This window comes from Xiphophorus hellerii, chromosome 2 (genome assembly GCF_003331165.1).
Source record: "Xiphophorus hellerii strain 12219 chromosome 2, Xiphophorus_hellerii-4.1, whole genome shotgun sequence".
Lineage (NCBI taxonomy): Eukaryota > Metazoa > Chordata > Actinopteri > Cyprinodontiformes > Poeciliidae > Xiphophorus > Xiphophorus hellerii.
Genome location: NC_045673.1, coordinates 14,353,263 through 14,363,534, shown reverse-complemented (window position 1 = coordinate 14,363,534; position 10,272 = coordinate 14,353,263). Strand labels below are relative to the sequence as shown.

Sequence of the window (10,272 nt, the reverse complement as noted above, 5' to 3'; positions counted from 1 at the left end):
AACACGTGCTTTGCTTTGTGCTTCTCTATTAATCTCCCAGTCACTGTTTGTCACACCATCAAAATCAAACATTTTGCGCTAAACGGCAGGAATTTAAACACTGCCGTTTACCAGGCAGTAAACTGGTGCGGAGCTCTCACACCAGTGACTCTTGCTGCTGTTTTGCACATTTAGATTCTCATTTCTGAGCCCTTGTAATGCCCTCACATGCCTGGTGATCACATTACTTCTTCCTGTTAGTCATGTGACGGTTTTCTGGCTGGCAGCATATGGCTCTTGTGTAACAGTGCTGACACAAAGAGTGATACAGTCACTCCTGCTCTAACCAAGTGTGACCTCCTCTCACCCCAACCCCCATTGGCTTTTTATTAACTCATACCTACTGATTTCCTTCTGTACTTTCCCTGTGTTACCCTGAGAAACCCCCTCTGTGTCGTATGTTGGGAGCTCCCTTTGTGTCTCGCTGCCTCCCCCTTCTCTCCTCTTCCTTCTCTCCTCAGCATGTTGCTTGCTCTATATGTGGCATCGGAGCTGCTGTAGGAATCCAGTCCAAATGTTTTCCATATTAGTTCAGAGCTTTTCTCTGTTTTCAAATAGCAACTGAGCTGGGCTTGGTAAAGTCAGGGCAGGGAGGAGACGGGAGGGGGAGGGAGCAGGGAGGCAACAGAGAGACACGTCCACCCCAAAGAAAACGAACTGGAAAAAAGTCTTGAAGACAAACACGGAAAGAGTGCGAAGGCACGAGGAAAAATGGGACAGGGCCGGAAAGGTTCCTCAGACAAGAAGCAGAGAGAGAAGAATAGAGATGACAGCCCAACACCAGAGAATGGCAATAAGTGCAGAGTGTGTCGATTCCCTCTGCTCGTCGCCCTGCTGCAGCTGCTGCTAGGGGTGGCTGTCACAGCCGTGGCCTTCCTCATGCTGGCCATCAGCCCCTCACTCACGGCCCGGGAGACTCCACACTGGGCTGGGATCATTGTAAGCTCCGACTACTCCCTCTTCCATCAGCTACTTGTTTGCATGGAATTTGAATCTCCCATAACTTATATTGCTGCATGACCCATAGTGCATGACAACAGTGTCTCCCAACACAAGCAGGCCTAGCATATACATGCTCACATTCAAATAAACCTCCCTCTGAATGAATATGAGCCTCTGATCCATCTGAGTTGCATGATTCTGCATGTTCTACTGTCTGAGTTAGAAATTCAAGACGCTTCAAGAATCTCAGAAGACATGCCAAAACATCCAATCCCAGCATGTTGTCTTCCAGTTCACCTCATGAACACATTAGTATAGCAACAGAAACCCTGCAGTTATTTGATGTGCATACATCTCCATCTCTTCATTTGGCCTATCACAAACTCGGACATGAATACACATCATGCATTTCCGTTACACCACGCAGAAGTATGTTTGTATCATTTCTAAAACACCTTGATCCAAGTCTCTTTTTTTAGATTTAAAGGTTAATTTTACGATTAAAAATACATTTTTAGAGTTAAGAGCATTAAAATTGGCATTTTTTTGTGTGTGTGAATCGCACAAGAGGGACATGGAAGGAAAACAACATACAGTTTTCAAAAATTGTTTATGCTTAAAATGAGAAAATCTGAAAAGTGTTGCATGTGTCTTGTGTTCAGCCCCCTTCACTCAGATACCACTAAATCCACTGCAACCAAAGGCCTTGAAAAGCTACCTAAGAGCTTTGTCAAAGGACATCAGTGAACAAACAGCAGAAGCTTGGAGCAGAGTTAGGTTGTAAAACAATATCTCAAACTTTGAACATAGCTCAGCTCAGTCCATCATGAGCAGATTAATCAGAGAAGCAACCAGGAGGTCAAAGATAACTCTGAAGGAGCTGCAGATAGAAACAACTCAAGTGAAAGAATCTGAGAGGGCTTTCTTCAGTACAGACTGGGAAGCTGCTCAAAGTTGATGGAAAGATATGGATATCATTTGTGGAAGGATAATGTAAAAGACTTGAGACTGGGGTAAAGGTTCACCTTCCAGTAGAACAGTCATAAGCATACAGCTAGAGCTACAATGCAATGATATAGATATAGGCGTGTTACAAAGGCCAATCAATGGCCAATGTCCAGGCTTAAATCCATTTGAAAATATATGACAGAAAATTTATATTCACAGTTTCTCCCTCTTCAGCTGGGAGACTCATCTTGGAAAGTAACCCAAACTCAAGCCAAAAATCTTCCAAGTTTTTCTCTTTGCATTTCACTCTCGCCACTGGTGTGTTCTGCAGTAGGATTTTTTTCTGTTATGGTGCTGCTTTGTTTGGATTTATTGTATAATGAAACACATTAAAGTCTGCAGATGTATTGTGGCAAAATGTGAAAAAGTTCAAAGTGTTTTAATAGATACAGTTTACATAAGGCCTCAGGTCACACAAACATGTTTTTCCCGTTTGGTCCTGTAATTCAGCCTATCACAGATGCCATCGGCTCTGGAAAACATCCCTGGACACCAACATCCCGAGTTAGATCCTCACGAGATTCAGCCAAGTGAAAAACATTGAGGTCATCAAGAACTTTCCAGAGTATCCTGGGTGCTTAAGAACCTGGGAAAAACATTCAAATAAGATGCTGCACGTTGGTCACAAGACTCCAATTGCGCTTAGGAGATAGAGTGTGAGTCTGTATGCGTGTGCGTGTGAGTGTGGGGGGTGCGTGTGTGTGGGCATGTGTGTGTGTGTCTCAGAGAGAGGAAAGGAGAAAAGCAAAGTAATGAAATCAGAGAGCTGGTTACTGCTGAATCATACAATATTTAGAGACAAATAAGACCAAATTTTTGTTTTTCTTTTCTGTGCCTACAATGCGATATATAATGGCAAGTAAAGTCACATATTAAAGACTGTAACATTGTTGAAATGGTTAACCACACCCATTTGTTGCTCCAAAACAAGTATTTTCTTGATGTTTTCTGAATCTGATTAGTAGATTTTAAATAATGTCCTTATCGTTTCAGCTTTGTTTGGTTTCTATTGTTGGGTTCTTCCTCTACTGCATCACCTACCAGCCAGATGAGAGATCATCTACACAGTTTATTGTTAAGGTGAGTTTTCAGTCCATCTATTAGAAATGCTGTAAAATTTGCAAAAAAAAAAAGGAGCAGCTCTGGTGGATGTCAGTATCAAAAAAAAAGGTCCGATCAGTTGTTTTCTTTGTTATCTCAGGCGGCTGGTCTGTGCAGAAAACGTTTTTTTTTTACCCGCTCACACAGGCTGTTAGAGCGAAAAGATTGTAACTGCATTCCTGTATGAAAGTGCTCCACATGAATCCCTATGAGTAGAGGAGCACTTTCGTTAATTCGACTTGATTGTACAGCTTAATTAGCCACGCAATGCATGCAGCTGGAATTTCTAAGCAATTAAAATCAGTCCACTGTTGTTTTTCCAAAGAAGTGGGATCGCTTAAATTTTTCTGTCTGTCGGTGTCCCTGGTGTACAACATGCTGAAATATGTAAATACTGTAAGGATGTAAAGATGATTCAAAGCTCTTTAGCACAAATGTACAAATTTGGTCTTGATCACTAAAAGCATGAGGATTAAACCTAATTTACATTCTTTATACATGTTGTAAAGCAGAGAGTGGCATGCAGAAAGGTCCCGCAATGAAAGATCTACTCGTCAGGATACAGACAAACAAAATACTTCTGCAGGACATGAATGTGTCTCTTGTCGCTATTTATTGTTCAGTACCGATGTTGTGTCCTCAACAAAACACTCCACTGGTAATCATGTGAATACCAGAGCAGCTTTCTCCGGCCTTTGAAACAAATGTGCTGTAATTTATTGATGCTGTTTATTCCGGCAGCTTCATCATCTTCATTCTTGCTTAAGAATTTATAGCTTTTCAAGCAGCTTGCTTATTCACTTCAGTTGTTCTTGGCAGAGGTCAAACATGCGGAAGTGAGTCGATTCAACAACAGATTCGGTGTGTGCTCTCCCTGTTTTGTTGTTTCAGTTCATGTTCGTTTGATGAAGTTACACACAGAGCTTGTTGATGCACCATTTACATGCATTTAATGCATGCACTGCCTCGCAAAAGTATTCATACCCTCCTTTCACACTTTTTCAGATTGCTAACAAAACCTACAAAACATTAACAGGACTTAGTGTGATAGAAAAACATTAAGAAATGCATCATTGAAAAGTGGGGAGAAATAGTCTTTGTATTTAAATACTTTGACAAATGAGAACCTGATAAGACCAGCTTACCTGGAGAAGAAGAAAAGCATCTACACAGCATGATAGTGTCTCCACCATGTTTAATAGTGTTAATGGCCTTTGGTAGCTTGATAGAGTACCATGTATGTGTGATGGTAGTGCTAGTTTTCCACACATAGGATTTCACATGCAGGTCATAAATATTGAATTCTAGTGTCACCTGACCTCTTCCACATGTTTTCTGTGTTGCCTGCATGGCAAACTGCAGATTAGACTCCTTAGTGCTTTAAAAAATGTGCTTTCTTTTTCCACAGTGTTATCTATAACCTGTCTGCTATTTTCATTCTGATGCAGTTTGTTTTCTAATGTTCTCTAGTAAGCCTCTGGGGTTTTCAGAGAACATCTGGATTTATACTAAGATTAATGAGCATATACGGCCTCCCTTTATTCTCATTTCAGACAGGTTAGACTGAACAGGCACACCACACTTTTCACATTTTCAAGGCAGAGCATTTTCTTTTAGAAATGTTAGAAATCCATCCCTTATTTTATTTTCCTCCACTTTACAGTCGTGCGTTACTTCCTGTCTGTCTGTTTAATAAACTGGATAAAGTTTAAGGGATGTGAACACTTATTCACACAGTGTCAGTCGAGTTAGTATGCTTCCTTCATATTCATGCAGCTTGTCCACTCAAACCTGTGTGCTACTGGAAAATTAACATAAACGCCTTTACAAACAAATCTTTACTCATCACTTGCATAATTCCCCAACAGAGGCTGAAACGTGCTGGTGAATGAGGGCTCCTGTTATATAAGTGATGGATTAAGACGAAAGGTTTAGTGTTATTGAGATCGAGCAAAGCCTCTGTCACATTTTACAGATGTATTTTTAGACAATCTCTGCAGGTCAGAATACCGACACAGGACATCCATTAACGGTGGCTGGCATTGTGTCGTGTCTCCTCTGTGCTAAAAGCTGGGCTGAGGGTCAGACCTCGCCCTGCAGTATTGTGGGTAATCTCTTTGAACTGAATTTTTCAGCAGGCTCTGATCCAGAATCTCTTTCTAAGCCACGGTTTTGGCACTCTGGGGCGATCATGAGACAACAAGGTTGAGCAAAAGGCAAATTATATGCGCACCATATAAAAACACACTGGTTCAGGTTCAGGTTGCTTTATTTCTACTCCTGAAACAATCAAACATAAAATCTAAACACAATGTACATGTCAATAACAAGCTACCCTGAATATCACGAGAAAACATATTAGCCAAAAAGATGTTTACAGTATTTGAAACAAATACAGCTGTTAAAATTGATGAATTATGATTAGGGCATCACCATTTGTAAAACCTGCTGCAGTTTCACTCATTCACAGCAGAACAAAGCTTGTTTGTTGTACCATTCTTAACTTGGAGACTAGAAAATTATCCTTGGAATGAGAAGACTGACACTCTGCAAAAGAGCCATTTTGCAAAATGAACCCAGCAGTCATTATACTTGACTAATAGGCATAATTATGTTGTAGTTGTAAAAAGAAAAAAAGAAGAGAGATAAAATTGCTCTAAAACGTGTAACAGTTTTGAACAAGACAATAGTTGACAGTGCTACCGAAAGTTTCCACTGATGGTATTCCCTCTGGAAAGCCAAAATTGATGCAGTAGCAACAAAGCCACCAACTTGTACTTAAATACATAAAGTGAATGTTTAATTTACCCAGACGAGAAAATATTAAAGGTAAAATGTCAAAAAAATTACATAAAATTGTAATAAAGCAATACTCTGGCTGCTTTCAGATAGTCATCATTTCTGCTTCAGTTCTGACCACCATGTTTCACAGACATGCATCAGCTTGTTTCTCCTGGTAGTTGTGTCATTTTACTTTATCATAGCAAGCAGTGCATTTATGTTTTATGTTTGAATGTTCTCCACATAATCAGTCTGTTGACTCATGAGAGTTTAACAGGACTAGAGCTCTTAAAATGTTATTCCCAGGATGTCGGCTGTCATGTCACTCGAAGCCATCCGAAGGTAGTTTTCCCACTTGAACATAGTCTATCCCTAAAAAGCTACTGCCAACTGATTCTACAGATGTGGTGAATGGAAACGAGTTGAAATAGTGATATACTGTAGTCTCATAATACAGCTGCCGTTAAACTATGTCTCCCTTTATTGGCCCAGACACAGAGAAACAAACAGCTGGAATTAATTATTGTGGCTAAATATTAAGGAAATTGATTTAGGACAGATGTTGTATAAAGTAGAAACTGTTTTCTGACTTGATTAACTTTGTCATCTCAAAGGTCTGGCTGTTCAATACCTGCCTGAATAATATGTCCTAGTGGAGGCATAAACTCTGTTGTACCTTCATCCCTCAGGTTTGGTGTGTTCCTCAAATCTAAGATTGAATGTGTTTATAATCCTCTGGTTAAAGGGTTTCCAATACACTGTTAGGTTAAAAGAAATCAACCTCCCTGTTTGCTTCTACAGAGTTCACCCATCTTTCCTGGATAAATGATGTTTGTAACAGTATGGGCTTGCTGGGCTATGCTTTTTTTTCTGCCACCAATAAGCGAACACATCCTCATTAGACACATTCCCATTAAACGGTCATTTGTGACCTTCTGCGATTATAGTGAGAGATACACAGTGCTGTAATTGGTGCTAACACATTATCCATATATGGTAGTGTTTTCCTGTTTTAGTCTGGGACAGCAGCAACATACAAGGTTTTATTTCTTAGGTTTTCAGACTTTAAAATATGACATTTACCCATTAATGTGCAGTAAATGGATGCTGGATACAGAAGAGATTCTCGCTCTGAAAACCATTTAACTTTGCGATTTAAGGAATTTCTTTCTCTCAGAGAAAAATTACCAAACCATCAAACTACAGGAAAAGACAGAAGGGATTCAATAAAATCCTGATCAAACCCGGTCACTAATGTTCAATTAATGGAGAACCCGTTTCACAAGCTGTTTCACAATTGGCTGCAAAGTTTATATTATCAAAAATTTCAGTCCCAAACTATTCGTACGACCACAGCCACTTCTTTGGGTAATACTTTTTTTCTGACAGTATTTCTATCCCCCCCTCCAGCTCCTGTACTTTATCCTGTGCACCACTGGCCTGGTCATCTCACTGCTGGTTGTGGCGTTTGCTGGACATCACCACTCTCAGGCCAGCAGCTTCAGCTGCAAGCAGGAAGGAGACGACTGTGTGTGTGTGCTGGATGAGAGTGACCCGATAGCCCGCACCTTTGACTACAAGGGGGTTAGCGACTGCGAGATGATAACTGGCACGCTCATCTTTTACTTCCTGCTCCAGATCCTGCTGAACCTTGCCCAGGCTCTGGTTTGTGCCGCTGGAGCCTTCATCATGTGGAAGGATCGCTACCAGGTCTTCTTCGCAGGGACACAGATCAGATCTCCCTCCACCCAGCAGTGGCAAAAAGTTTAACATGTTGGGCGCTCAGTCAGAGTCCAGTGGAGGTCATATTTTTCTCCTGTGTGACTTAGCATTAAAGGACTTTTGGGTGTGTGCCTTTATGTGTTTTCTCTTCCTGTCAGTTATAGACAGGTGACAAATTACAGGAAAAACGTACTGTTTGAGATACTTTTTAACAACGTTCAGGAACTTTCAACTTTTCACCGAGGTACAGGGTAGATAAGAAATGAATAAATCTGCTGACATGTGCTACTCCTCTACAAGTGTGCTGTTGAAGTGTTGCAGCTGCTTCTGTTCGGCATCTTAAAAGTAACAAAACCAGGAGGTTTTATACAACCACTGTACAGTGCTGCTACAAAATCCGTCAACATCGAGCTGTTTCCTTCATATTTCCAGGAAACCGGGGATGCAGTGTGACCTCAGCTGATTGAAGCTGCATGATTCACTGAGTTTCAGTGTTGTTTGCAATCAGTACTCCCCCAGTGCAACCGGACGTTAACAGAAGTTGTGATGGAAAATAAGATGAGATGACACACGGAAAGGCCAAATTAAAACACATGGAATATTCGACCAATCAGAAAGTATCAACCCAAAAGGTCAGGGTAGTCTTTAGAGAAAACTTCCTCCTTAGCAGGGCTGGGTTCTCCTTTTTGATTCCTGACTGGAAAAAGTCTCTGCAGGAAAGATAGCAGTTTCCACAAAGCATATCATTTTATTTAATCCTTTCTTAACTCAACAATTGAGATCATTGATTTAAACGTAAGTTAAAAAAAACTTTATAATTATGACTTGTATCACGTTCACCTGATCAATTCGTTCCCTCTTTTTTCCTAACTGGGGGGAGGCATTCATTCTGGAAGATGTGTCTCTTTTTGTCAGAGCTTTACATCAGCATCAGTTTTGTCCTGAGCCAACATCAGACTCTCTCAATGTAATATCTTCCTTTAATTTGTCATCTTTCTGTAGTTGCAAATATTGTGGTGATTTTATAATTATAGCGTTTTGCACACAACTTTATACTCATAGTTTCCAAGTGTTGCCAAATGAAGATTTTATGCACCCGAAAAGAAAACTTTTTTTTTTTCTAAAATCTTTTACATAAGTTTTGCTTTGTTTCGAAATAACAGCAAATGTGTACACAACATTTGCTGTTGTGTACACAAACTGCAATCCCAGACACATCACTGCAATCAGTATTTGTTTTGTAGCTCAAAGACCGGCATTTTGCAGGATTTCTTTGGTTTCTCTGTAAATGGGGTTTACTGATCAGGACTGGTTGCTTCAGTGTCCCTTTGATCTGCACTCAAGTTTTTATTTACATGACTAACGCAGGCGACACCAGGAGTTGTGTTCTCAGTTTAGGATTTGCAAAGTTACATAAAGTTTTTGCATTATGCTTTAAGAAACAGTTTTCACAGAATAAAATGGTTGTGATCATGGTATTAACAAAACATGGGCCCAGGTTTCCTGACTCCTTCTGCACTGAAGTCTTCAGTGGTAAACAACAAGTACAGGGCAATGAAAAAGTATCTGTTCTCTTCTGTTGTTGTCTTTTTAGCACACCAAAAAGTTTCAGATCGTCAACCTTTAGTCTAATCAGACTAAGATTATCTGATTAAATAGAAAATATAGAAACTATTTTAAAATGATAATTCGATTATTAAAGGTAAAAGCTACCCAAACCAACCTGGCTTTGTGTGAAAAGTATCCTAGACCTAATAGCTAAACAGAATCCACTTGATGGCAGTGACTGCCACCAATGTTTGCAATAACTGGTAATGAGTGAAGAAGTTTTACCCTGTTAAAAGCCTTACCACAGCATCTCAGCTGAACTAAGTTTAGATTTTGACTTTGCCAGTCCAAAACATTCATTTTATTCATTTTTGTGAGCAGTTCAGTTGTGGACTTGCTGGTTTGCTTTGTACTCTTGTCGTCATCTATAATGTGGGTGTTCTAGAGCTTAAGGTCATGAATTGATGGTTGAATATTCTCCTTCAGGATCGTCTGCTGGAGAGCAGAATTTATGGTCCCATCAATTAGCACAAGTAATCCAGGTTCAGAATGAAACATGTTTAATTGTAGGTATGTTGTTGTTTTTTTCCTGAGTTGCTGAGCACATCCGGTCAGTCCAAAGAACATTTTTGAAAAAGTTTTGTAGATAATCAAAACTTTTTGGGTTTTTTTGGCAAATGTGAGACAAGCCTTTGTGATGTTATTAGTCAGAAGTGGTTTTAACTTTGGTACTCTCATATGGATCCAGTTAAATAATGATTTAACACAAGGGTCATTTCCGTTTTCCCATAGAGGCAAGTTAGTTTGGATGGCGTTTTTCCACTAATAATAAAAGCATCATTTGAGAACAGTCTTTTCTATTCATTTAGGTTATTGTGGCGTAATTAAAAAAAAATGTTTGATGATTTCAAAACAAATCAAAAACCAAAAAGAGGGCAAATTGTTTTTGGGAAGCACTGCATGTACCTCTCTCACTTTTGCATGGTTTGTGGTAATAAAAGCTTATCATGACTCCAGCAACACAATCTGGACAGACAATCCTTTATGAGACTGGAAGCAGAACCTCTCTAACTTGTGAAGGTGGATGCCAAGCCAGTAGCCAGCATGACTCAGTCCGCCTGTAGGAGGCAA

The 10,272-nt window shown here is 40.0% G+C and overlaps 1 protein-coding gene across 1 annotated transcript; it reads left to right on the top strand.

The window, feature by feature from the left end:
* Positions 1 to 443: 443 nt before the first annotated feature.
* Positions 444 to 9,994, top strand: sspn (sarcospan (Kras oncogene-associated gene)). Its single transcript, XM_032584567.1, has 3 exons — positions 444 to 978; positions 2,983 to 3,069; positions 7,282 to 9,994. The coding sequence occupies exons 1-3, from the start codon at positions 751 to 753 to the stop codon at positions 7,639 to 7,641; spliced, it is 675 nt and encodes a 224-aa protein (XP_032440458.1). The 5' UTR covers positions 444 to 750; the 3' UTR covers positions 7,642 to 9,994.
* The last annotated feature ends 278 nt before the right edge of the window (positions 9,995 to 10,272 follow it).

Excerpts from the sequence above, each read along its gene's own strand:
- sspn (XM_032584567.1), top strand. The coding sequence starts at position 751 with ATGGGACAGGGCCGGAAAGGTTCCTCAGACAAGAAGCAGAGAGAGAAG. Across the intron at positions 979-2,982 it reads CACACTGGGCTGGGATCATT|CTTTGTTTGGTTTCTATTGT; the intron begins GTAAGCTCCGAC and ends TTATCGTTTCAG. Across the intron at positions 3,070-7,281 it reads CTACACAGTTTATTGTTAAG|CTCCTGTACTTTATCCTGTG; the intron begins GTGAGTTTTCAG and ends CCCCCCCTCCAG.